Source organism: Molothrus ater, chromosome 3 (assembly GCF_012460135.2).
Source record: "Molothrus ater isolate BHLD 08-10-18 breed brown headed cowbird chromosome 3, BPBGC_Mater_1.1, whole genome shotgun sequence".
NCBI classification, from domain to species: domain Eukaryota; kingdom Metazoa; phylum Chordata; class Aves; order Passeriformes; family Icteridae; genus Molothrus; species Molothrus ater.
The window spans coordinates 100,178,102-100,205,589 of NC_050480.2; the positions used below are offsets into that span (position 1 = coordinate 100,178,102).

The 27,488-nt window shown below is 43.4% G+C and overlaps 1 protein-coding gene across 1 annotated transcript in view; it reads left to right on the plus strand.

Moving 5' to 3' along the window:
• The window catches only part of ANKRD6 (ankyrin repeat domain 6), an 87,669-nt gene that overhangs the window by 41,153 nt on the left and 19,028 nt on the right, over positions 1-27,488 (plus strand). The window contains 4 exon segments of the mRNA XM_036380000.2: positions 791-931; positions 11,779-11,939; positions 11,941-12,036; positions 20,326-20,424. Of these exon segments, the coding sequence (XP_036235893.1) occupies positions 11,916-11,939; positions 11,941-12,036; positions 20,326-20,424 (219 nt within the window). The 5' untranslated portion in view covers positions 791-931; positions 11,779-11,915.

The following is a 27,488-nucleotide window of genomic DNA, read 5'->3' on the forward strand; positions in this document are numbered from 1 at the left end:
GTGACTGTTGATAGTCTACCTGTAGTTTAAATACAGTTTATTTATTTGGTTCTTTATATTTCAATTGCTATTTCCAATTAAAATGAAACAGCAAGGTGTGTTCACAAGACAGTGACATTGTCATTGACAACATAGTCAGCAAAACAGTACCAAAAGGTCAAGTCACAGACATAACTGTGCTTAGTTTTCCAATGCCTTTATGCTTTTGTACTGCAACATATCTGCTGATCGTAATGTATTAGGAAAAAGGATAGCAAAAGCAGCTAAATTATGTGGTAATTTTAATTAGTAGGAAAGAGGGATGGTAAGGTCTTCCAACAGCATTTTCTAATTGATGTCACTGAACTGGCATTTCAGCAATGATTTTTGCTTCAGAGATCAAGAGAGATTATTTATCCTTAGCAGTTTTCAGCTCTCAAAAGTTCATGCGGGCCAAGTGACTTCCATCATTCATGAACACTGTTGTGAACTTGTCCCTTTCCTGATTTTATTGATTTGTCACGTGATTTCTGGGAAGAAATTAAAGTCTCTGTTGCATTTTCCTCATCCTTACAAAGCAGTGAGAGCTGCACAGTTTTATTTTCAGAGGTCAGTTAGTGGGAACCAAACTGGAGAGCTGTGGTTGGAACTTGTTTATGATGGGAAGTGGGTGTATAAACCTCAGGAGGAAAAGCCTGGGTTTGCCCAGGTGTATGCTGGCAGCTGAGTGCTGCAGAAAACAGTGGTATTAAATTTCTGTGTTCTCACTCTGCTGTGATTCTCCATTTATGATGTGTTTCTCCTCACCCAGGAGCAGTGTACAGAGACTTGCTGTTGTTGCCAACACTGGAAAGACTGAAGCTGGCATCCCCATTGTCCTTCTCCAGAGGTTGCCTTGCAAGACACAGCTATAAATTTTCATCAGAAAAAACTGAATCCTAGATCCTTAAGAGTGAGTAAAAAACAAATGTGACCTTTCTGAATTTTTGTCTAAAATGTATAAAAATAATGCCATGCATTTTGCATTTTAGAAATGCATTCCAGTTCCTGGGTAACTAGGGATTGTGAAGGGCTCTGACTGAACCTGTGGCACTGGGTTATGGTATTTACATTGCACTGCTGTGTTCTTTGGGGTGTGTAGTTCCTTGCTTCCTCTGCTGTCTTTGTACGCCTCTGTTGAGCTCCATTTTTGAGGACCAGAGGCTTGAGGAGTGTCAAACGTTGAAATGGGATTTCCCTGAGCAGGAGGCTAGCTTAGCTAGCTTGAATTCTTCAAGATAAAGTCACAGACTGTCCCCCTAGGAAGCCCCATCCTCTGCACAAGGAGGGGCTTTCCATGCACCAAAGGGTTCCATTGTTTCTGGAAAACAAGGCACTCTCAGTGCTGGAGGACTAGCTGCTCTTGTGGGATCACTGACTAGGGCTTAGAAAATCAGACCTGAGAGTGTGATGTGATTTCTGCAGTCCATGCAGAAGATAAGTCATTACTCAGATTTGCTGATACTTTCTGCACTGGTTCATTTTTGCATCTCGTTTCCAATCTGAGTGTTTTCCCATGGTGAGTTAGAGTGCTTGCTCCACATGGTTACTCCAGCTCTTTGGTCCCACTGTCCTCAGCTTCCATAATGGACACCTCTGACTGAAGAGGTGAGTTATTTGAGAACTGTTAAGTTAATAGCACAATACAGTCAAGCAACAAAAAATGTCATCTGGTGTGATGCATACAGCCCATAGAATGTGTGCAAAACACTTTATTTTTTTTTAGTTTTATTTTTAAAGTTATTTTTATCCCCCAGACTTGTTTTTCTCAAAGATTTGGCTTATTTAGGTACTTTGTATTGTGGGATGCTGCTAAAGTAATTGTTTTATTCCTGAGGGGACTGCAGCATGTTGTAAAACATGGATGTAACAATCCTTTAATACAATATGAAAGGGTTTCCAGGTAGATACATTCTCTGTTGCTGCCTGAAGTGTTTGTGGGTTTTGGTTCTGCGAGTTATTACTGATTCTGCCCCTCCTGCTTGTGTAACTACAGAGAAGTCAGTGCTAAAACAGGACCATTGGGCTTGTCCATTGTGTTCTTCTTGGTGACCCCAGCTTATGAAAAATAGAAACAGCATTTAACCCTCAATTTACAAACGGGGTGGTGGGACAGAAAGAACCTCTAAGCGGTGTGGGAGGGTGGAATAGGGAGGAAAGGCAGGAACTTCAAAAGGAGAGGAAATCCATGGGGATTTAGCTCCACTCGGTCCAAAATCAAGAGGATTAAACTCTGCTCAGAGTTGAGTGCCAAGCACTACACTGTAAGAATGGATCTCTGATTCCTGCAAGGCAGAGAATTACTGTTTAAGCTGCAGAAATAAGTCTGAGAATTTGGAGTGTGCTGGGAAGTGAATTTGATCTGTCTGATGCAGTTGCAAGGAAAGGCAAAGCCCAGTTCCAGGGCTCTGAGATGCAGAAGTTGATCTGTAGAGGAGATCAGAGGGAATTATTAACTGTGTGGTCATCATGAACTGAAGGGTTAACTGGCCTACAGGAATAAGAAGATTTTGACCATGGGGGATTTCAGCTAGTACAGAAGTGGTCCCAGGGGAAGACCAGTAAAGCAAGAGGCAGAGTCTCACATCAATGATGAGCCTTGTCACGAAGCTAGTAGTCAGCCAGACATCCCTGATGAGGGTCAAAGAGTTTGTCTAGAAGATCTTGTGGAAAGTTTGTGTGGGGAGCTCAACCTGTGCAGGAAAACCACAAGCAGTGCAGGAAATAACCAGAGGATAAAGCTCCAATTTGGGTAAAAAGTCCTTTCTATGGCACAGAGACATTAGAAGGTGTACAACACACTCACCTCAGCAGCCAAGAGGTGCTGTTAATTTGTTTTTCAGCTGGGAGAAACAAGAAGATGATGATTTCTCACATCTCAGACCACTGTTTCCTGTTCTTGCAGTTAGAACAGCCAATGGCAATTGTTTAACCTTATTTGCTCAGGATGTTTGCCCCTTTTTCCACCTTTCCCACTTCTTTCACCTTTTCAGATGATAAGTTCCTTGGTTTTCTACTCCTTGATGGTATCTCAGGATGGCTGTGATTTCTGAAAACCCAGCTGCCCTTCAAAGATGCTGACTGCTCTTCTCAAGGATGCTGCTGGCTCCCAGGCTCACAGTCCAGCAGGCATCTCCTCTTTCAGCACACATACTCTGCTCAGTGTTTCTCTCCTTGCAACCAGGTTGCCTTTAGGGCTGTTTACATCAAGAGCCCTCTGCAAATATTCTGTGTGGTTTTGAGTACCAAGCCTCAAAAGAGCTGTGTCAGGGGATGAATGAGCAGAGAGCTGGAGTAAGTTATCTAGAAGGGAGTGGCAAAAAACCCAGTGTTTTATCTAGACAAGAAAGCAATGAAGGAAATGAAAGAAGGGAAGAAGACAGGGATCTTCTAGAGTGATCTTCCATACTTCATTATGTTTGTCAATATAGGAGATAAATATTAGTATCATTTTGATAAACCAGCTTATTTTGTGGGGAAGAGAGTATTTTAATTGTCTGGAGTACAGTACTGACAGTATTGAAATCTCTGTTCATTGCCCCAGTTTCTGTGCCTTTACATGGCAGTCCAGTCAATTTGCTGAGACTGCTGACAAATGTATCCTTTGATATGTGTTGGAATAATTTGGTCATTTATGAACATCTTTGCACTAGAATAGGAGTAGAGACCTTCTGTGGGTGTCATGTAGGACCCTGCACTGCCAGGAAACAGCAGTTTTGGTGGCTGACTTGACCTGGCTACCAAAGCAGAATTGAGCCCATGGTCTCAAGAGGAAAAGCTTTATCACCTTCAGCTGCTGCTGTGTGACCCAAAACACTGAGCACCACAGGAGATGTGCAGCATGGAGGCTTTGTGCACTGCATTAGAATCTTTGCTATCTTTGCCCTAAACTCTGGGTAGGATAGGGTAAAGTCCCTGAACTTTTCTCTCCTTATTAGGATCTCCTCAGAGATGATTTAAAGTTGCTCCCCAGTTCTTCAGGTCTCTTGCAAAGTCTGCTAAGGTCAGAGAGAGCCCTCTGGCAGACTCAGCAAGTTAGGAATCTTTCCTAAAGAGGTTCCCTGTGTGAATCAGATGCAGCTAATTTAGCTCATCAATAATGTTTTTTTTCTTGGGAGTTACAGCCAGTTTCTCAACAGCAGCGCTGGGAGATGAGCGCATGGCTCTAGGAAATGAGAATTACTGTCCTAGCTGTGCTGACTGGTGGGGTGATTCTATGCAAAAAAAATGTGACCTCCATGTCTGCTTCCCTGCTGTGTTCAGTTTCTCTCACTTGCCCATTTTCCAGGGTGTGCCAAATCCCTGGATATTTGTGCTTCCTCTTGCTGTTGCAGTACCCTGTGGTGGGAGGCAAATGGAAAAATCGTCATCTCTTGATGATAATGGTGTGCACCATAACAGGGGCACACACCTCTCTGGGGTTGTAGTGGACATACTCAGCATTTCCAGCCATGCTTGTCTGAATACACCTTTCTCCCACCCTGGCCTCTTCATCCCTAAGATTTCATCCACTGGCTTTGAGCTTGAGCCTTGTTAAGCTTTTAATTGACACGCTGCCTGCCAGACTCTTGCTCCCATGCCAGAAGCCCAGCAAAACTGAGGAACATTGTGCCAATATCCAAACATCTCGTGTAGTCATGTTGTCTCCATGATTCAGTGCTGAGCTGGGTGGCACTGGTTCACCTACCTCACCCCATCTCCCAGTGCTCTCCCAAGACATCAGCTGTGAAGGTGCAGGAGGGGCTGCGTCATTGCTGCTGGCAGCTCCTAAGTCATGTTTTTCTTGAAGAGGAAGAGCATTTCCAGTGCTCTTTTGCCAGCTGAAGAATATTTTGAAGCTGGTAAATGTGTTCTTTTCTTCTCTGCTGTGTCAGCCAGAGCATTTCCTGATCACTGCCTGGCTGCACATCTTTAATAGTGTGTATAAAAGATAGGATCCAGCTCAAATAGGAGTTTGTGCCTTGGTGCTGGTTGGCATTAGATTATTGTAGTGGTGTTTTCTGGCCTTGAAAAAGAATCTGTAAGTGTAGGAATTACTTTTTCTTGAAATTTTCTGGAATGTCTTTTGCAGTATTAACCTGGGTTACTGTTATATGCTGTCTGGGAGGGTGTGGGGCTGCTTGTGCTAGCAGGGAAGAGGGTTCAGGTCATACATGGGCAGGAGGAGACCTCTGCACCAGCACTGTGACATGGCAGCAGCAGGGGCCCCAAACAGAATGGCAGATGCTGTCCATGCCAAAGATAATCTGAACCCTTGCAGCACAGGACATGTTTTGGGATCAGAAAAGGGAGAACAGCAGAGAAGGACAGGAAGATGGTTGTGGAAAGGGTTATGGCACTTTCTGCTCAGAATGAGGTCCTGCAGTCATTTTAATAGGCTCCTGCACAGAGGGTGACAGTGAGGAACAGTTCTCCCATCCAGAAGCCCCACTGTGTGTGATGGTAACATAAACCCCCACCCTCCCATGAGCACAGCCATGTGTCTGCTTGGTTCCCAAGGTTAGGCTCTGGCACTTCTGTTAAACAGCAGTCAGCTGGAAAGATCTCCTAACTGGTTTTATGCAAATGGGAAGAGATATGTCATGCATGTGTGTTTGCACACTGGCACTGTCCCCTATCAAACAATAGATATTGTTTTGTCATGTAAATAGTGCCCAACTGACAGGGCTTTCTGGGAGTTGAGCTTGCTTGCACTGAGTGGTTTTGACGTGTGTGTATGCAGGTGTTGAAAGAGTGGGGAGTAACAAAGCTGTGGAACTTCAATGAGAAAAGTCAAATAACCCCCCCCAATCACGTTATATGGAAAGTGGTAAGTATATTACTTGTGTGTTGCATAAGGGAGATTAGGGCTAGAAGGCAGAGAAGTAAGAGGGGAAGAAAAGCAATTGTTTTCATACAAGATTAGTTATGTTCAAGCAATGACTTGAAACTGCCTCTGATCTTCATTGCTGGTCTCCATGTGTCCGTGCCTCTCTGCAGGAGCATCCTGCCTGGCAGCTGCAGCTCTGGAGGTTGGTTTTGGTGGCACCAAAGCATTGCCTGAGAGCTGCCAGGCAGCTGAGGATTTACACTGAGTGCAGCCAGCAGTGGAGGCCAGGCAACAGAGATGGGCTGGACAAAGCCGCTGGGGAAGCTGCGGTCGCTGTCCCTGTGTCCGTTCGTCGCCGAGCGGGGCTGGCTGTCGGTCCGTGGAGCAGTGGCATCAATCAGTCTGCTCTGGTTGTGGGAAGCCCGATGAGCAACTGTCATGCAGATGCTCCCTGGGAGGCTGCTAAATAGTCATTGTTGAAGTAATTACTAGCAACAAGTGGGGGAAAAAAAAAAAGCAGCTCAGAAATTGTTTTCAGATGTCCCAGACAGTGGTGATACTTAGGGTGATGAATATGCAACTATCCATATGAAAACTGAATGATTGTATTTGCCACAATAAAATATGTCATGAAAACAGCAAAATCCATCCCCCCAGACTCGAAGTCTATGTAGATGTCCAATTCAATATGTTCCTTGGTATAAAACCTAACTCCAAAAATAGTGTTGATGATGTTGTAAAGGAAAGAAGAAAAGTGTGACTCAAAAGCACATTGTTCTCAACCTGGTGGGGGGCTTTACTGTTTTCCAGATGAAGCTTCTGCTGGCTTTCACAATTACACCTTTGACTGATTTTTAACTGTCTTTTGGGGCAGGAAGGGGTGAGAGGCAGTATCTTCCCTTTAGCAAAATATATTTTTTTCCTGAGTTGTTTCTACTGGATTCATGATGAAAGTAAAGAAAAATCACTGAAAGGGAAGCAGTGCTGCATGTCTCGGACAAACCCTTTTAAAGTCAGCTGAAAGAAATGGCAGATATATCAACATCCTGCAGTAAATGATAAATGAGTTCCAGGAAACCCACTCTTTCTAATGCAATAATCCACTCTGCTGAATAATGCTGTTACTCTAAAGTGAATACAATCTTAGTGTTTACGTCATATTTTATGTATGACAAACTGCTTTGCAAAGAGGCTGGATGAGAAAAGAAGCATTTTATAGATTTTAGACTGTTATGTACTAATAAAAAAAGAAACCCATTTTGCTATGAGAGTCAAGCACAGAAGAGCAATATTTAGATGTAGGAAATTTTCTTAGAAAGAATATTATTATGAATTAGTAGCTTTTACCTACTCTCCCATTAAAAAATGGTCTAGTTCCGTATTTTAATATTGGAGTGTTCCAAAATAATTTAGACTAATTTTATTCCATTGTTTATGTTGAATAAAATAAAGCTACAAGATGTTGAGATTTTTTCTTGGACTAGAGGTTCCCCAGGGCAGTGGTCACAGCCCCAAGCCTGCCAGAGTTCAAGAAGCATTTGGACAATGCTCTCAGGCACATGGTGGGATTTTTGGAGCCATCTTGTGTGGAGTCAGGAGTTAGACACGGTGATCTTTGTGGATGCCTTCCAACTCAGGAAGTTCTGTTATTTTATGATTCTGTGATTCTATTCAGCATAATTTCTGGTGATAAACTGAAAAAGAGAATTTGGGATCCCTTGCACAAAACTGGGGGTCCCTTCTTCTTTTTTTCCCCTTTCATCTTGTACCTCAGCACATATGGAAACTTTGTGTTAGCTATGTAAGCATTCTTTTATTCAAATACTAATTTAACTTAGTGATTGCATTGAGAATGACCTGTGCTCTGGTATTTCATCTTTTCCATTTAGCACAGAGAACTTCTTAAAATTGATTAGCTCACAGCTCCTAAATCTTTCATAGTTTTGGCTTTTTTCTCTTCCCTTAGTGAGAATGCTGCTGGTTTTAACCCTTTGCATGAACTTAGGGGAATCTGTTGCCTAGCCTTTCAGTATCTGTTTCCTAGACTGTCCTTTGGCTTTTGAAAATCATCATTCCTGTGCTTTTTTTGTTACTGACGTGCAGGGGCTACGGCCACTGAAGCAGCCTGGCAGCAGTTTGGAGGGGAGGGAGCTGGGGAAAGGTGCAGAGAGTGTTTTTGCCAGCTCTGCCAGTTGCACGGGAGAGAGGACAGAGCTGGGAGCTTTACAACCCTGCCATCGAGCAGCCAGCTGCCCACCCACAGGCTGCTGTGCCACCCCAGACAGACAGACAGACAGACAGACATGTCCTAAGTGTCCGTGGGGCAGTGTGGCTCAGTGAGCTGAGAGCATAATCCGTGGGGATGCAGCTGGACCTCAGTGCCGGGGGATGGTGCCTCGCAGCTGCCGACTGGGAACACTGATCCACAGTCAGCCTCTCCTTTTCCACACTCCACTGATGGGCTGAGCTCCTTATCCTCCGAAGGGATTGACCCACAACAAAGCAGCTGAACCTGTGGGCATCACATCTGGCCAGTTTCCTTGGAGAGGCTCAGGAAGTAGGTGTTGCTTTCCCAGCCCGCTCCAGGTAAGTAATCTGATCTTAAACAAAGAAGCACAGAGATGGCTGGTTTTCATTTAAAAATATGCTAAAGCAAAATAATTTTTTCTGTTGTTGTTTTGAAGGCATAAGATTTGAATATTCTCATGCTCTGTGCCTCCCTTGAGCTTCTGGATCTTGGGGGTGATAATGAGGGATTTAATTCTGGGCAGCAGGTGCTGGCAGCAGGGATGCGATGCAGCGCCTGTAATCGTGTTGTCGGGTTCATTTTGCACCATCTGGGTGTGAAAGGAGCAGTCAAGCTTTTAATTGCAGTCCTTGGGCATCTGGTACCTTCCTCCTGCTGCTGGGGGTGCAGACATGGTCAAGGAAAGACACTCTGTGTGTCTGAGGCATGCAGAGAGTTAAATCTGGGGGCAGCAATGCCACTGCCAGTGCAGCCACTGTGCTGGGCATGGGTCCCTGGGGAGGGGAATGAGAAGACTGTTCCCACTTCCACTGTTCACCCATCACCTTTTCCTACCAGCTCAGGAGAAAAGGAAAGTTGGTCTTTCAGTTGTCTGGGCTTCCTGTTCTAAATGGACTCACTTTTCTGAATTGCAGATAATCCCAGTTGAGGAGATGTAAAGCAGATTTGGTCACAGGGAATGTGACCTGTTGTTTGAGCAGGAGCCAGGCTCGTGCTGTGACAGCCCTCTGGGAACAGGACCAACACCTGCTGGAGACCTGGGCAAAGTGGGAGATACCCCTAAAAGACCAATAGCTGAATCAGCTCCTTGCTGTGTTTTTATGTATGATCCAAGTAGTGGAAAAGACAAGAAGGCAAACTCCATGATAGCAGTGATGCGGTCACAGTCCATCACTCCAGTGTGGCAGGGCATGGCAGGAGGAGGCTCATGATCTCACTGTGCTGCAGGGATGGGAAAACTGTGGGAGAGAGGGAGAACTATTCAACTAGGGAGTATGATTTCCAGCATTTACCTTGCACAGTTTATCCAGACTTTTCCAGCCCTACATTGTTGAGGTATTAGTGTCTTTCTAGCGGTGTGGCTAAGATGTGATGAGCATCTATGGTTTCTGCAAACTTGCTCAGAAATATCAGTGTATCAGGAAAATGTCTCCATTGAGACTGAGATTTTTGCAGTGAATATGCAAATCTGTCAGTGACAATGATGTCACTTCATTGTTTTGCTTTTGTTGTTTTGGTTTGTTTTTTTAAATTTAAGAGGTAAGAAAACCAAGCAGGTTCTGACCAGAGATGTTTTAAGATGTCAGTGTACATGTCTCCAGCCAAAGTGTTGGCAGGCATCTAAGGGATAAGGCTGGGAACAAACAAGTGATGGAAGTGATGGCACAGTTCACCTGGAAACTATCACTGCCCAGGCAGGGGCTGGCACAGACACACACCATCCTCTGCCTGAGGAGCTCCCTGTTGTGAGGTGTGCCCTGCACTGTGTACTGGTCACGGAGGGGAGCTGTGGGTTGTGCTCCTGGCTTATGGAAGCTCCATTTGGGATGTGATGGGAGACTCAGGGATGTTGGGAGCAGGGGGCTGGGATCGTGGGTGGGTGGTGGGGAGGTATGGAGGGAGGGTGGGTGTTCCACTTGCTTTGGAAGCAGGAGTCACTGGAAATCAAATACTTGAGGAGGTAAGATTGGAACTTGTGTTGTTTGTTACAGTTCAAATTAGTAAGTGTAGGCCACCTGTGTTTCTTGGAGCCTTTTTAATGGTTTGTACTATAATGTGCACAGCACTCTGCCAGAGGAGCAGGGTATGATGTGCTAATGAAGGACATGAGGGGTTTTCTATAATCTTCCCTATTTTCCATTTTACCAGGGTACAAACTGTGTCCATTACTCTGAGGGTGTGGGTGAAACCAGTCCAGTGGCACAGGGTACAGCACCACCCCTCTGTTGTTCTATGTTATGCTGACTTTGAGGCCTAGAAACTCTTTGTCTGGTTTCTCTAAATAAATGTGCAGCTATTTCCATGTTGCTCCAAACATGTTTGCACTTGGAAGGAAGAGAAAGGTGAGGAAAAGCTAACTTGAATCTTTTAAAAGGAAATGGTCTTGCCTAATGCTTATACTTAAAAATCAAAAATCAGTTACCTGAAGCTTTTACTGGCTTTGGCATAACTTTCTATCAACCTCAGTGAAAACAGTAACTTCTCTGTGCTTTCAAGGGCCTTTTTCTAAGATGCATGTAATATTCTTCTGCATATTGTTCACTTTGAAGGCTGTTATAAGAATTAAAGCTCATAAAGCATTCTAAGATTTGCTAATATAAATCACCTTAGGAGTGCAAATTAAATTATGTTGCCATCTACTACTACAAATTAACCTACAGTTTTAGTTATAGCTGTTCTGAGATGGATTTAAAGGATAACCTAAGGGTGAAAGACATTGTATTCCAGTATCGATCTCCAGGATCATCCAGGACCCTGCAACTATTACTCTTTGACTATGCAGAGTGTTTTGCACTGGTGGCTGTTAAGGAGCAGTGTGGTGATATTTCAAGAGAGGAGGACAGATAATTTGTAAATACACTGGATATCTTGAAGGTGTTTTTCCTGTTCTGAAACAATTAAATGCTAACGTGAAAAGAGCACAAATGAAACTGAAATATTCCCAAACTGGGCAGGTTCTGGATCCCACAGCTCAAAGTGATCAGTGGATACATTTTCTGTAATTATATCAGAAAACTCTTTTCAGCTCTGATGGCTCGTTGGATGGGTCAGTGAAGCCTGGGCAGACAGACAGACATACAGTTTGCATGATGAGTGCTAAATCTGAATTGTTTCTGGAATCAGTGGGGAATGATGTCAGCTTGGTGGGGAGAACATAATTTCTCAGTGACAGCAAAGATGAGTGTTTCCCAATAGCAGGTTGTGATCTTTCCCAGCAGTGTCCTTGGGATGGTTCAGGGGAGGCTGTGAAGCATTTAGTACTCGTTAGGGAACAGTCAGCTGCCTTTAATTGCTGACTGCACTCAATCCTTCCAGGGCAGAGGTTTGTATATCTGTATCAGCAGCCAGTAACTATAACCTATTCTTGTTCCTCTGGCCAACAGGAGTTAACCCACCCTTGGCTAATTAAAGACCAGGAAACCTGGTGGGCGGACCACACAAATAGAAGTTAGGCTGAAAGAGAGTAAAGCTCTCAGAAAGTTTAAGGATTTTTGTCCCAACCAAGGGGAATGAGGGCACATTGAAATGTGCTACTGTCTACATCCCTCCACCTTGCAACAGAAGTGCAATGTCTTCAGGAGGTTCTGAGGAGTTCTTGTGATCCCCTCCCAAGCCAATGCCAAGATGAACGCTCAGGGAGGAGCTGCTGTAGTGCTCTGTTTCTGAAAGCTGCCTGACAGCAGTGTTGTTTTCTGATCCATAGGTCCAATGGATGGCATAGCAATAACATCACTGTCCAGGGAGCTGGAATCCTTCCTCGCCTGCCTGCATGCTGCTTGAACTGATCCCAAGCCTTTGTTTTTGGACTGAAGAAACCTGAAAACCTTTCTCTCCTAATTCATGAGCCAGCAGGATGTGGTCGCCTGTGCTTTCAGAACGCCTGCTTGTAGCCGCCTACAAAGGCCAAGTGGAGAATGTGGTGCAGCTTATCAACAGGGGTGCCAAGGTAGCAGTTACCAAGGTAACCAGAGAAAAACGCTTTGCAAAACCCTGGGAACTAATGTAACTCTTCTAGACCATTGTCTGTGAAAATGCCCTCCTAGCTTTACCAATCTGAATGTGACTGAAGTTAGTGTTCAGATTTCCTTAAAGTTTGCACTTAATAGCTCACACAGATTTGCTCTATAGCGGTCGTCTGGTGTTTATACCCTTTGCAGGAGGTGCAGCTGTGATGAACACTTAGTCCTTGCAAACACAGTGACACAGACAGAGGGGAGTAACATTTTTCAAAGCATTCATTGACTTTTGAACAGTGTGTGACCTGATGAATGGAGCGATTCATCACTGTCAAGGGAAGGGGGTTCAGGGCACCCGTCTCCCTGGGTGAGGAGATGGGGGAAAGCCACCTCTTGTGGCAGGGTAAAGGGATGCAGAAAGTGTTTCTTGCTGCTGAAGTCTCTTGGTGCAGCAGCCTCACTTATACCCAACCTCTTCATTGGTTTGTTTTGTGTAGTCCCTTAGTCAGTTCCAAACTTGGGGGTTGCAAATTGTTCCCTGTACCTTTGAGAAAAGTCAGAGTCAAAGGATTTCTGCTTAGATACAAGTGAGTTCAAACTGATTATTCACCTGTTCCTAATGCTCAACATGTTATAAATAATACTATCTTAGAAAAGATGAGATGTAATTATCTGTTGCAGAGAAGGTTTGATCAACAAAAAACCCTCAAATAGATAGGTAAGTCAAATCTTTCGACCTATAACATAAAATTTGGGGCATACTGTTTTGATGAACTGTTGTTTGCCATCCTACCTACTTATATTTGTGTTTCCATATTGATTTTGAATGTTACATATGTATGGAAGCTAATATTTACAGATAGAAAACACTTTTGATAAAAAGAGGAAAAGATAGAATGCTTATCTGTCAGTGACAGTTGTTTTCAGTCCCTTCACAGTGTTTGAGTTGTAGATAATACTTATTTTGAAAGTCGGAGTGATCCAAGGACAACCTGTGCTTGTAAGTTTTGTGTGCCAAAATAAAACTTGCTGGTAGATACAAAGCACAGATGTTATAAGCATGAGTAGTCCCATGTAGACAGCAGTTCTGTTCTCCAAGCAACTCTGTAGCTGATGAAAAACTATTAAAGGTAGTCAGCAATAGACCAGGAAATACTGACCTACACATACCTGGCTGGTAGCTCAGGGTTTTGTGGTTGTGTTTTCTTTTGTTTGTTTGGGTTTTTTTGTTGTTTTTTTTTTTTTTTAAGATTGTGAGCTTTGAGGCTGCTGAGGGACCTCTGCTAATTACAATAAAAAACAAATAACGTAGATTTGACTTTGAAACACAAAATCAGGTTAATTTGATAGAATGCAGATTTCCTAGAGTTGACAAGTTTTTCTTTCCTACGTGGCATAGGTAGCTCCCTTGCTTTGTTGTTCTGCCCTGTGTGGAAAATTAAAACAAAGCTCATTTGGCAGCAAAATTGTGATCAGGTGCAAAGTGCTGGTGTTTCTGTGGAGACATGTGCTTGCCAACCATGCTGGAGAGGTGTGAGCTCTGAGGCCATGCCTGTAGCTCACCAGGTACTACAGCACTGTAGCAATTCTTTCCTAGAAGTTGTGGGTCATCCCCGTGGACCCAGAGAGGGAAGATGACAAAAGCTGTCCCTGTTGTCTTGTGGATGCATCCCAGCACACTGACAGGCAGGACAGATGAGCTGCTTGGGTAGCCTGGTGACAAGCCCTGCTCTGAAGAGATGAAGTCAGATCTGCAAGACTGTGGAGGAGTGCGCACAGAGGAGCAGGGCTGTCTCAGAGTAGCAGCCAGGACTGTGTGTATGGGACCTTTTGAAGGCTCACAGACTCACTGCTCCCACACCATCAGCCACAGAGAGCTGAGCTCAGGCCAACCAAGAGGTGTGAGACCAACCTGGTGCCCTCTCAGGGCCCATCCATCCAGGCTCTGTGGTGTCCTGTCCAGGTGTGCACAGCGTGGAGTTTGCATCCTGCTCTCACCCAGCCTGCCAGCTGCACAGGGAGAGCATGTGTAGATTTTTCTACAAAAGGCTGTATAAACATTCCCTGGAATAGCTTGGCTTGCTAATCTGATGACACACACAAAAGCTGGAAAGAGAAAGATCTGTTTAAAATTAAGGACAAGGTTGTCACAAGAGTGAGGATGTATAAATTAGACTCAAGTATATTGAAACAGGAAATCTGGAGGGGCTTTTTGAGCATCAGGTTCTTGTGCAGTTTTCTACTAAGCAGAACAAGCACAAAATAAGAACAACTTTCAGGATAGAGATTTTTAATTTTAGAATGGAAATTAGCAGAATTTTTGTAGTGCAGTAGAATAGACCAAGCTTTCAGATAAATTGAAACCCAGAACCCTCTTCTCCCCCAAGATAAAACTCATTGCACAATGAAGCATAAAAATAAATGTATCCAGGTGCCTGCCTTAGATCTGGTTTTCCTGTATGTCTCCTGTTTTTGTTAGTTTTCACTTTGTTCTGCCTAATTATAAATTACAGGGGTTTGCTTCCAAAAAAAGACAACATTTGATTTGGTCCTTGTCAACCAAACTTCCTGCTGAATTCTCTGGGTTTTATTGGAGGAGAATACATGGAGACAAAGCTCTTTGGAGGGAAAGAAAACGTTCCCCCATCACAGCAGTCTTTAAATGTATTTCTGATACACATCTGTAAGCACAGACCAATTGTTGTGAATCACACCCCAGAGCCACAGATTAAAGTGTCCAGGATCTCGACATAAGTGCTAGAGTTCTTTATTCAAAAAGGATCAATTGAGCATAGCTCAAGAAAAATGAAGAGTATTTTCTTTAACAAACCAAGTACTAGTAAATGCCTTATAGCTGACTTGTCCAATTCTGGTTTTGTTGTGTATGTCAGGTCATATGATGTGGTTAATTGTTGCTTCAGTAAGCAACAATTCATCTGCAAAATAGTATTTAATTTTTGTCACTTCTGAGTAGATGATTTCAGAAGAAAAGAGGAAGAATAGGAAAGAAACAAAATCCAATGGAGAATACACATACACACGTCCAGGTGCTGACTTGAGCGTTACGGTGACGATGCACTGGTTTCATTTTGACAGCGTTACTAGCAAGGCATCTCTGCAGGTGAAGTCAGTATGGAAATGTGCACCTCCTCTGACTCCAGTGAGGGAGACTCAGATTTGAGGCCTTTTACAATATGTAGAGAGGAGCTGATGGCCTCTAGGTCCCAGAGGTGATGGCAATCTGCCACCAGGGAGCCCACAGTGGGAGAGGGCTGGTGGCACTGCGTGGCACATGCATTGGGCACTCGTGGTGGTGCTGGACCTCTGCCACCAGCCATGTGGGGTTGTGGCCCAGGGCAGGTGTGATGCTCAGCAGAGGCTTTGTGGCTCTGCCCTTCCCAAAGGGCACCTGCTTGGTCTCAGGGTGCTCTGTCGCTGCTCTGCCTGATGTGACAGAGATAATTTCCATTTTTACACCTTTTTGTCTGACATTCTTCACACGTATGAAGAAGAAAACAAGAAAGTTGGTCCCTCTTTCAGTCTTTTTTTTAGAGCTCTCTTTTAGTGAAATTATTGACAGCTGCATCTTTGGCACAAAAGCTCTGGGACTGTTGCTGAGCTGATGTGCCTTGCTGTCCTCCCAGGATGTTGTTGTCCTTTTCCTGAGGGTGTTGGGTTGGCATGGCCAGGTTTTGGTAGCAGGAAGGGCTACCAGTGTGGTTTCTGTGAGAAGCTGCTAAAAGCTTCCCCAGGTCTGGTAGAGCCACTGCCAGGTGGCTCCAAGATGGATGTGCTGCTGGTCAGGGCTTGGCCAGTCAGGAATGGTAGTAACTCCTCTGGGATAAAATATTTAAGAAGGAAGAAAAGAAGTTACAGAGATGTAATTATAGCCAGGGAACAGCAGTGAGAACATGTGAGAGGAACAACTCTGCAGACACCAAGGTCAGTGGTGGAGGAGGAGGAGGTGCTTCAGATGGTGGAACTGAGATTCCCTGCAGCCCATGGAGGCAGACCCATCCCAGAGTAGGTGGATGCCTGAAAGAGGCCTGTGAATCCATGAGAAAATTGTGCTGGAGCAGGCTCCTGCATTGATCATAGCTATAAAATTGAATTCTGCAGAGAATGGATGATCATTCAGAAAAAAAAAGTCCTAAAGAAATGGAAAAGGTAGTGCTTCTGTTTTGATTCAGTAATTGTTTGATTTAACTTCTGAAGCAGTCATGTTATGAACACAACATATGGCAACGCTTTTGTAATGCTGGGATACTTTAAGTCTCAGCTTCAGAGCATGTTGAGTTCTTTAAAGCAATTCTCTTTTTCTTGTTTTTTAAGCTAAGACAGAAGCAAAAAAAATAAATGTGTTTTGGTGCTTTCCCATTTTTGCACTCCTTCAGTTTGAAAGGCTATTTGTGTCTGTTTTAAACAATAAATAAAGATAAATTAAAAGGGACTAACAAACACTTAGGAGCTTGCTGAATGCCTATTGAGGTCAATGAGAAGCTTTCTGCTGACTTGAGTGAGCAGGTTATTCATGGAGAACAGTCCAACAAATTATCACTGTGAACAATGTGACAGGACTTGGATTTTGCTTTCAGGCTTTTCCAATAAAATGTAGACAGGCATGTTTTTTATGAGTGCAGAACAGATGAATAAATAACAGTCCTTGTGCACCACAAGAGGAGGGTGAGATGGAGAACTGAATGTACCTGCAGAAAAGTACCTACACATAGATAAACACAAGGAAGGATCACGGAGCTGACAGTGCTAAGGGCTCCCTGTATGGGTTTGGTTGTGGCGTGCATGCACCTTGGCAGCAATGCTGGGAGGATTCTGCTTTTAAGTGGTGTGCATCAACAGCTGCCTGTCAATATCTGAAAGCTGGAGTGCAGATTTAATGCAAACAGAATCCTACCCTTGGATTGTACTGCTGAATTTCCCGTGGCTGTTTGCAGTGCTTGGTGTGACCCCATGCACCCCACAGCTACAGCAGCGTGTCAGGGTGCCCGGGAGTTGCAGCCTTAGTCCCAATAGGTCCCATTTATTTTGTCAATAAGTCTGTGACACAGGGCCATTTGTATGATTTGTTGCCTGATGGAGCAATTGTTTACATTTGAATAGAAGTCCAAATTGCTGCTTTTTTTTACATATGAATGACTGGTTTATTGGTTCATTAATCCCAAGTTGCAGCAGTGTCTCATTTGTATTTGTAATAACCCCCAAAACATTACAGTTTATATTTGGCACGGCTCACAAGCTTCTAAGTCAGTAATCTGCATGTAGAACAGTCCCTGGGTTTGGTGTTGTGTCCTTGAACTGAGCATCTAGGAGACATTCTGGTTTGTATGTTTGCTTTCCCTTATGTATATTCAGATAAACTCCCTCTTTGCTGCTGCCTTCAGTGCAGAATGTCTTTATGGAGGAGACACACAGAGGGAGTTTTGTCTGTCTGCCTTCATCTCTCTGCCCCCTATATATTTTGGGTAGGATGAATTGCTCTGAGAGAAAAACTTGGTGGGCTGGTGATTTGACTTGAAGACATGAAGGCAAGAGCAGCCCTGACTTTGCTGCTGTGGTATGGACTTGTTCAGTGTTTGTCTCCAAAGCTTGGTCTGCTCCAAATTTGTCATCACAGCATGAGTGGCACCCAAATTGCCTTGTCTCTTCCTCACAGTTTGTTCTGGATTGGTGTGTGCATGTGTATGTACATCCATACCTGTGTGTGCGTGTATTTGTGGGGGGATTTGATGTTTTTCCAAGTGTTTGCATTGTCTGCACTGGAACAGTGTCCAGCTGTACCACTCATCTCTGCTCTCATTTTGATGTTGCTGGGAAGAAAATCTGGCATTGCGTGTTCTTGCAGGGTTGTGATTAATCTTGAGATGATCAGTGCTCTTCCAAAAGCCTGAGCCTCTAATCAGTGTAATATTCTGGAATTGATCTTCCTTCCCAGTCTCCTTTCCTGGCTAATGTCGTAGTTTTTGTTTACAGCGTCCCTCTAAAGTAGCAAGAACTCAAGGACTGCATGTGTGCAGAAACTCTGGTTCCTGAAGGCCTCTCTTTAGGGTTTTCCAGTAGGTGAGATGCCTCTCAACCTATATTTCTGGATAGAGAATCTGAAACACACTAACACTCTGGAATAAAAATGATCCTTTAGTCTTCCAGCTCAACCATGCCAGCAGGCATAGCTCATGTGGCAATTGCCCAGGAAGGTGTGTTTGGTGAGGAAAATATGTCCCTTGTATTCAAATAAACTCCTATTCTGCTTTCATAGCTTGCTTTTAACACAGTACCTTTAACTGCATGTCAGCATTTTTGTAGTGGTTAGAGCTGGTTGCCTTACCAGAAAGTTTCCCTGCTGGAATATGTATTCATGTTGTTGATGCTTTCCTTTTAAAGCACATAAGCTGGCTTCAAGGTGGGTTTGTTTGGGATTTTTCCTTCTCCATGCACAGATTGCTATAAATTGTTTTCATGGTGTATTAATAACCTTCCAGGAAGTGAGATAGATGCCTGGATTAGGTGATTTACTTATTGGCATTAAGGAATGTAGAAAGTCAGTTCCTGTAAATCTGAATGTGCTGATTCACAGCACATATTCATAATCCAAACATACTGTTTATTGTTGGGAATGATTTGTCAATTTGGTATTTTAAAAAAATATTTTATTCCTTTTTTTTCCCTTTCTTTATATCTTTTTCTCCCTCTATTGCTTGGGCATTTTACGCCTCCTGCTATTGAGTTAGCTAGAACAGCAACATACCCCTGGCTCTCTCCAGGCTGATGGAGAAGGAAGTGTGGTCAGTGCAGCTCAGTGCCCTTCAATAAAGGGTCAGGATTTTAGGGACCTGTGGCCAGACAGAGCCAGAGGCACCCAGGCTGGATGGTGCCCAGGGGCAGTGGTGACAACAGAAACGAGCCCTTCCTACACCTTTAGCAGGGCAAGAATGGAAGTCTCTGTCATGGGAATGAACTGCTGCTGCCAGCAGGGGACAACATTCAGGCTTTGAGAGATCCACATGTCATAATGTGAGTGAGGGTTTTGTCCTCAGATCTGCCCCTTTAGGTCAATAAGATAGGACAATTGATCAACACTTAGTGTTTCTGAGCACAGCACAACTAATCAGTAATGGCACAAACATTTTGCCCTCAGCCATTCTGTTGATTCCAACAGCGTTCTTCCTTTTTCTCTGAAAAGGCCAAGTTAACAGGGCTTTACCAGGTATGTGGGTATGGAGTTTGCTGTATGAAAACAATCTTGTCTTGAGCTTGGTTTATTACATACCTGAAGTAGTTTTCTTTGTGAAGAAGTTGCTTAAAACCTCAGAGAGCCAATGGTTGCCTTCTGTGTACTTCAAGCCACTAGTCAGACAGCTCTTGAAGTGTTTGCCCCTTCTGTGGTTGATGTGTCAGGGCTCTTTATGCTCCTTTGCAGGATAAATCATTGGGTGGAAAAATAGACAACAGCACCAGTAGTGAAGATTTAGAATAAATACAGGTGAAGAGTCACGTGACTTTTAATGTGACCCTCAGAAAATGCCTAGTGGAGAAACCAGCATTCTTTGGGAAGATATTTTGTCAATTTAGCAATTGCTGGAATCCTGTTTCCTTTACTGCCATTAAATAATCTGCAGTGAACAGTTTTAGTGTTGTTGTTTCACAGATCTTAAGGTGTTTCACTCACTTTGAGATTTTACTGAGAGAGAGATAAAAATAAGTATTGTCTAAAAAAACCTGGCAGATCTTTTTTAAATTGAAGTTGATTGTCATACACACAAAGTCACTTGGAGTGACTACAGGCCTTCCATTCCTTTTCAGGGGAGCATCTGTCGTGTGCAACAGCTCAGTAATTCTTATCTCTGTTGCAAGGACAGTGCCCATTACAATATATGAATTAGCCAGTTATTGCAAGTTGTCTGTACCAGAGGGAAGGTGAAAGCAGTTGATAGTTCCATGCTCCAGAGGGACAAAAACAAGAGGGTCATGAATTCTGCTTAGGCATGGACACAGAGCCAGATCTGAATTTGTAAGGAAGGACCCTTACGTGAATATAATATCCCTTTTGTAGAGTGTCAACATTTCACCGTAAATTGAAATATTGCAGAAGGTGGAGGAGAAGTTTTCAGCTTTCACAAAACCAAGGTAAAGTCTTTGTCACACTAATACATGTCAGTTGCTACTATTGCAGGTTTCAGACAGTGAGGTACAAGCAAAAGAATGATGAAAAGGAGATAAAACTGTTTTAAACTACCATGCATAAAAATTAATCTTAAGGTTTATTTTCTTCTCATTCATAGCATGGCCGGACCCCCCTGCATCTTGCTGCCTACAAAGGTCATCTCCACGTTGTCCAGGTTTTGTTGAAGGCAGGTTGTGATCTGGATATTCAGGATGATGTAAGTAGATACAATCTTCTAACTTGGGGTGGAGGGGAAAAGGTGATTTACAAATAACAGTAGACATTCACTTCTTTGAAGTGGGATTAAATGGAAATAAAATCTGTCTCTCTATTTTCCAATTCAGAGACGTAACCTCTATTAGAGATGCAAAAGTGCATGGGAAACAATGTAAAATGTGGTGGTTTTCAGTGAATAGCTCAGTGCTCTTGTTCAAGCTGCAGAGCTTTATAAGAGCTCTGCTTGTGCCAGGCTGTGTGAGAGTCATCATCTGCTGCTTCTGGTAGAAATGCTCTAGGAGTTCATTGTGGGAACCTGCTGGAGGACATCAGGTAGGGGACACAACCAATTTTTGGGTTTGCCTGAAGTGGGAGATGCTTTTTGAGTAGGCACATCCCTCAGCATCCAGAGCAGCTGCCCCTAGCACAGTGCTGTGCCATGGGGAGACCATCCTGATCATGGCACCATGCTCCATGTGGGGGTGCTCACATCTCTGAGGTTGCTGTGTGGTGAGGCATCAGCACAAAAGCCAGCTTTGAATTTAGCACATGGTAGTTTGTGTTCATTTGGTAAAATACGTAAGTTGCTGGAATTTCTTGGGTTTCTGTAAGAGTAGTTCTAATCTAGGACCGGGCTTTAAGGTGCTTTGGATTGACAGGCAATGTGGTTTTAGTTCCCTCACTGCTGGAAAAGGGTCTATGCTGAAATGTGCAGTAGCAGTTGAATAACCATGATTTCTTCAAATTAATTGCTAACTTCTGATGGCATGCTGGAAGAAGTTGGAGGTACAGTTGTTCCCCCTGTAATATATAAGGTGGAGAGTCTTCAAAGGCTATGGAGGCCCAAAGGTGTTAGTGGAGCCACCTGTATGACTGGTAGAAGGACACTGGAAATGTCTAGGTGCCTTTTAAAAATGCCTTTGGGCATTTGTTTGCATCTAGAGAATTAAAAGTCTATAGCAACTGGAAAACTGGTTTCTTTCTCCACTGATGAGTAGCTGATTCCCTGGGAGATGTGAGCAGTCTGCCTGACGGGCTTGGGACTGGGGTACTGATGTGGCCAGCTTTCTGCAGGGAAACTTGTTTTTCTAGGAAGAAAATTTGCTCCCTGTGCTCTTTATTCTTTCCCTGTGCTCATCTGTGAAATGGAGCAGATTTGCAAGTGCAATGGGAGAATCAGTTTATTCAGATGCATCCTGGGTATGCTTTTTCACTTCTCCCAGCAGAAATGGTTCATTAGGTATTTAAGACAAAATTGCAGACACTTTTCAAATACAGCCAGTTTTCCTGAGAAAAGAAAACTGCTGCTTTAAGAAAGCAAGAGCTTCCACTGATTTGGTCAAATTGAGTTTCTGTGGAAACTGTTTTTTGAATAAGTCTGGTTCATTTGTTTTAATCATCTAGGAATAAAGTCTATGCTATTTATATGTAAATGTGAAAGCCATGATCGAAAAACAGTAAATCGGTGTTTAGCATAATTTCAGTTCAGTGAAGAGTCTTGCACTTGTAGAAATACTCAGCTCATAGAAAACTTACTGTCTTATGAGCTTAGGGGCTTTGTTCACAACTGGATACTACTTCTACATGTGGTGATTAATATGGGCAGAGTAGATGCATGCTGGATTCATAGATACTGAATCTTTAAAATGTATTTTGATGTGTCGCTCTGTATTTAGGTGTAGTGGTAATTTGGTTGGGATTGAGGAGAGCCTCAGGAGTTTCTGAATTTCAAAGGGTGTGTTTGGGTTTGTCTTGTAGAAAGAGGAAGTCTAAAACTCCAAATGAAGATTTTTGCTTGCAATAGGTATTAACTGAAATATTTCTGCTTTCCTTTTACATAGGTCTTCAAAGAAGGTTCTCTGCTTATGGCTTCTCCTTGTATAACTCATTTTTACAGTTTATGCCCCACAGAATGTTTGTAGTGTCTTTTAGTTGCAATCTCTTGATTATGCCGTCAGTCACTTTTACTGTGTGCTTATGTGGCAGGGAAGGCATCTTAGTCTCAAGTGTTGATTAACATCTGTATGTTTCCTTGCTGTTTTCCAGGAATGTGGATTTAGGTTCAGATATGAAAACACCTGTAAGAGTGGGGAGTATTATATTTAATTGATTTGTTGATTTTGGTCTATGGCATTGTTGTGATACCACAAAAAAATCCAAAATTATGGACCTACATTTTATTTTTCAAAATAACAAGAGAAATCTAAACACTTAATTTTTGAGTTTTGATCAAATTCAAGAACAAGTTTTTATTTGCCAGATGATAAGCAGAAACTTAAAAGTTGCTAATTGTTTCAGAGAGATTAAAATGCTCCCTTTCATGTTCTACAGATATATTCCCTAAGCACGGTAAGAGCCTTAAGAATTAGTTGAAGAATGACCTCCAGTGGCCTGGAGTGGGATTATTATGAATTTCAGCCGGTGGAGTCCAGCTCTGTAGAATATGCCACTCCAGGAGCTGACTCCTTCCTTCTCCCTGCCAATACTGCCAGCTCTCACTGGGATCCCAGTGCCATCTCTGAGTGGTCAATGAGTGTCCATACAGCACACACCTCAGAAATAGTCCAGGAGAAAATTGTCCCGGTGAAGGAAATCAAGGATGAAAAAAATAAGAGAAACCAGAAGAGAAAGGCTAGGAAGGAACCTAGAAGATCAGAAAGAGAGAAGGAGGTTAGAGCTCTTGTGCATCGCCCTGCCCTGCGCCTGCCGCCGGTCGCGGTGCATGCTGCGAGCCCTGGCGCGGCCGAGCTCCCCGCTGTGCTGCATGGCTGCATGGCCTGCTTGGTGCTCTGCATCCTCTCCTGCCCTGCCTGCACCCTTGAGAATAGCTGGGAAAACAAGATGATTTAAAACAAAGGCCAAAGGCCCCAAAACTTCCTTTCTGGAAGCTCCAGTTTAAGAAGCAGAAAATTAGTTTCAAATGGAACAATAGCCCAGGGTTCATAATAATTTCTAGCTGAATGGGAATGTGCAAAGTGGCTTATTCCTGTGGTCCCATTTCATTTAAAGTGTAATTTGTTTTGTTCATGATTATTTTTCATGCCTTGATCACTTCTGCTGGTCATGCATCATCATTTATTGTGCAAGAATAAATGAAGTTGTTCTTAGCTGCATATCACGACTGCCTCTCTGTAGCAAAAGAGGAGAGCAGCACAGAGACACTGAGAAAGCTGAGAGCATATTCAGTTCCCTTTGTGTACAGCTGCTTCAGGATATCCACATATGCTTCTATGCTCCTGCAAGTATTTAACACTTGGTTATATTTTAACTTTAGAATATTTTGATTCTTCTGCTGTGAATGTAGTGGCTTGATTTTATATTATATGACTTTACAAGTGCTGTCAGCACTTTGCATCAGGGATTGAAGCCATGCGTTTTTTCTGGTTGTTTTGGTTGTTTATTTTTTGGTTGGCAAAGTTGTGGATGCTCTATCTCTGGAAGTGTGCAAGGCCAGGCTGGACGGGGCAACCTGGTCTAGAGGAAGGTGTATCTGCTTATGGGAAGGGAGTTGGAACCAGGTGATCTTTAGGGTCCCTTCCAACCCAAACCATTCTATGTTTCTGTGATTTTGGTGCAATTCTCCAGCAGCAAGATAGTCTGTTGATTTCTGCAAACACAGAAGTGAGGAGGCAAAATGTCACATGGGAGAAGGGCTTTAAAGGAGATTGTACAACTGTTGGATGCTCTGGAGAACAGGAATGTGCAGGAAAAAATGTGGTTATTGTTTGAGTTTTTTTAAATCAGGGAAAGGAAAAATTAACATTTACTACAAACTAATGTAAACCAAATCTCACTCATTTGGGTCTGTAGAGTCTATTAGAGAGACTCCAGTAACTCAGGAGAGCTATCAGAAGTCTACCTGAGACTGTATTGGAAGTCACTTGTGTTGTTTCATTCCCTTGGGGTAAACTTCAGATGTAAATGGATACCTGCCCTATTTCCAAGTGCCTGGTTCCAATGGTTACATCCACTGTTTTAGGATAGCACATGAGGAAGCTCAGGGAAATAGTTGCAAACATCAGGACACTGAGCAAATGCCAACAGCCATGCCAACAGAACAGTGATAAAGAAAGGGTAATGCCAAAGTCCATGAGGAAAAAATCAAGATTTAGGTGTCTGCCTTTCTTCAGGACTCCCAGCCTGGAAGCCTCTCCTGAAAGCAGGTGTTTAAGCCCTCTGTAAAGAGCCTGGTTCTCCCCTCTTGAAATGTACCTGCTGCTGTGCAGGAACCCTCTTACAGGTAGAGCTCTCAGATGTGCAGCCCTGCATCCTCTGCATCAGTGCATGCAGATTTCTATCCCAGTCTCCAAGTATCAGCCTCTTACTATCCCAATGAGTACCAAGATTTTTTCCTAAAAGTGGAGAACTTCCAACACTGCAGTGCTGCCATGGCAAGACAAAGTGAGTGAGCACTGCTATCTCTGGGCTACTGTGGAAAAACCAGTGGCCACTTCCTTCACTGGCTTAATTTTGAAGGGTGGTGGCTGTACCTGCAACATGCCTGGATCTGCTTCCATCAGGTGTGTGGCAAGAGCACTCACAAGGCCAGAGAGAGGAGGGGAGCTGCCTGCACTGGGGCTGTGCAGGGCCAGGGTGTGCCAGTGCCACCCTGATGCAGTGCCCTGTACCTGCCTTGCAAGCTGGTATGTCCAGGGCATGAACATCTTGGAGTGGAATTTCCTGAGTTTGGGCTGCCTTCAGGGCTAGGCAGAGTCTGAGGAAGGGGGTTTAAGACTCACCAGTGTAGACCCCAGTGCCTTACTTCTATTGAGCCTCACTTCAGTCTTTTTGGCCTTGGGCCCACACCTGCATTTGGGCAGACTGTTGTTTCTGTCAAGGTCACGTTTCTGTGACATGGCTCTGGAATTGTCTCTCTTCATTGCTACTGATCTGCAGTCTGTTCCTAAGGCATAAATCTCTTGGAAACAGAATCATAAATTGTGCCCAACATAATAGTCTGGATGGTTAATACACATTTACCGATATAATTGCTCTCTGAGCCTCTGGAACAGACCCCTAATGCTTTGCTAAAGACAGATTTATAGCGAGTGCTTTCAGAGACATTTATTTCTGTAATTAATAAAAGGTACACAAGTCTGTGATTACACTGCCTGAAAATGCATGCTGTGAAAAAACCACAACTCATCTGTTTCCTTGGGTTCTGTGAAAGGCAAGGCAGGGATTTGCTCCACTGCTGATGGGAAGGGAAGGCAGGTTAGAGTGCAGTGGTGCAGGCACTGTTATTTATAGGATGGCTGTGCTCTCCATGGCTGGGTTGTTCTGTGGCTGTCACACAGAAGCCATCACAACCTGGTGGTTCAGCTTCCACAGCACTTTAAGGTAACTGTTTGTGCTGAGGTGTAAGGGAACAGGGGATCAGGTGCTGCCCTGTCCTGCTGGCTGAGGGGTCTGGTGCTGGTAGGGACAGACCCTCACCAGGACAATGAAATGTACCCTCTCTTCACTGGGAGGCACCTCAGTTGGTGAAACAAGGTTTGAGATATCCTTTGACACTCTCTGTTGCATGGATGAGGTGCTCATTTTGTCCAGTCAGGGTGTGGGTTGGACCTTACTCTTGGATGCTCCTGTAGGGAAGATGTCATAACCAAAGCCCATACCTCGGGCAGGAGGCACTTGAGCCTGCCATTTGCAGAACTTGTGTCCCTTCACCTACGTCTATTTCAGGGACCAGAATGTATTTTGGGACAAAGTTTAGGCATGGCTGAAGCTGTCCCAGTGCTGCTCTGCATCCCCAGTGTATGGCCCCCCCACCATATGGGTTGGGATTACCAAGACCTGGTCTTGCAGCAGTGAGGTGTGAAGCCCATTTTCCAAACAGACAAATGTGTTTGTATAAAATTGAAATGAATGAATTTAAATGAAATGCTGTTAGAAGTAGCTGTCGATCAACCAAGCCCCAAAAGCCGAATAGTCTTTGACCTCACTGCAGTTACTGTGATGTGGGGACAGGAACAGCCTTGATTTAAACTGTCCCAGTAAGAAGGTCCTTAATTACAAACCGAATCCTGTACAATCCATTTCTGCCCCAAATTTGCCTTCTCCACAGTAATTTTCCCAAATGTAAAGCAGCAGGAACCAATCATTTATTGTTCAGATTCCATCCACTGCAATGGCAGTTACCATTTTGTTTTAGTCTGTTTTATAATATCTTCTGTGGATTTGCTGGTGCATCAATACCACTTGGCAGGGGTGGGTTGGCAGATTACTTTCCACTTCATGATAGTCAGATAAAATGATTTTTGCACTGTCCCACATGACTCACTACTGCAGTAACAGTAGCTGTGCCATTATCAAAAATCAGATATAAAATTCTTCCTTAGTTTGCTGGTGAGCAGATTTCCATGTAGTCATAGTAACCAGTAACTATTTGACATTTGTACTTGTGAGATGGTATAATTTGGACATTTTCCATAACATTTTGGTTGTCTTTGAATTTGGAACAAATACATAAGTTCAGAGCACTTGCCATGCTGTCAATTTTCCAATTCTTTTTGTTTCCACTTCCTGGAAGCTTCACTGCCTTTGCTGAAATCCTTTAAAATATATTTCCAGTCACAAGAACAAATGTAAAAATACCTAACCTCTAGAAACAACAATAAAAAATAGATAGCAGGCATCTAAAAGCACCTTCAACACTATTTTTTAAAATCAACTTCATTATTATAAGCCAATTTAATGATTTACTGGTAGGGATTACTGAAAGGTTTTGGTTGGCAATGCTCATTTTTTTATAGATTAATAACTATTTTGGTGTCATTAGCACAAAAGAACCCCACCAAGAGCAATTTTTAAGTCAGCTGCTAATTGTCTTTGAGAACAAATTGTTCAAATAAGCCAGTTATCTAAAGACTTGGACACTCTAGAATAAAAAATAAAGAAATTCCTCTAATTTCAGTATTTAATATAATATGCTATTATCTGATGAAGAATGTTACCAGAGAAATTTAGCGTCTATTTAGGACTTGGTTTCCTGCAAGCTTTTTTAGGACACATGGCATATCTCTGCCCTGCGTGTTTCTGGTTACCATCATCTAGATAGGCAGA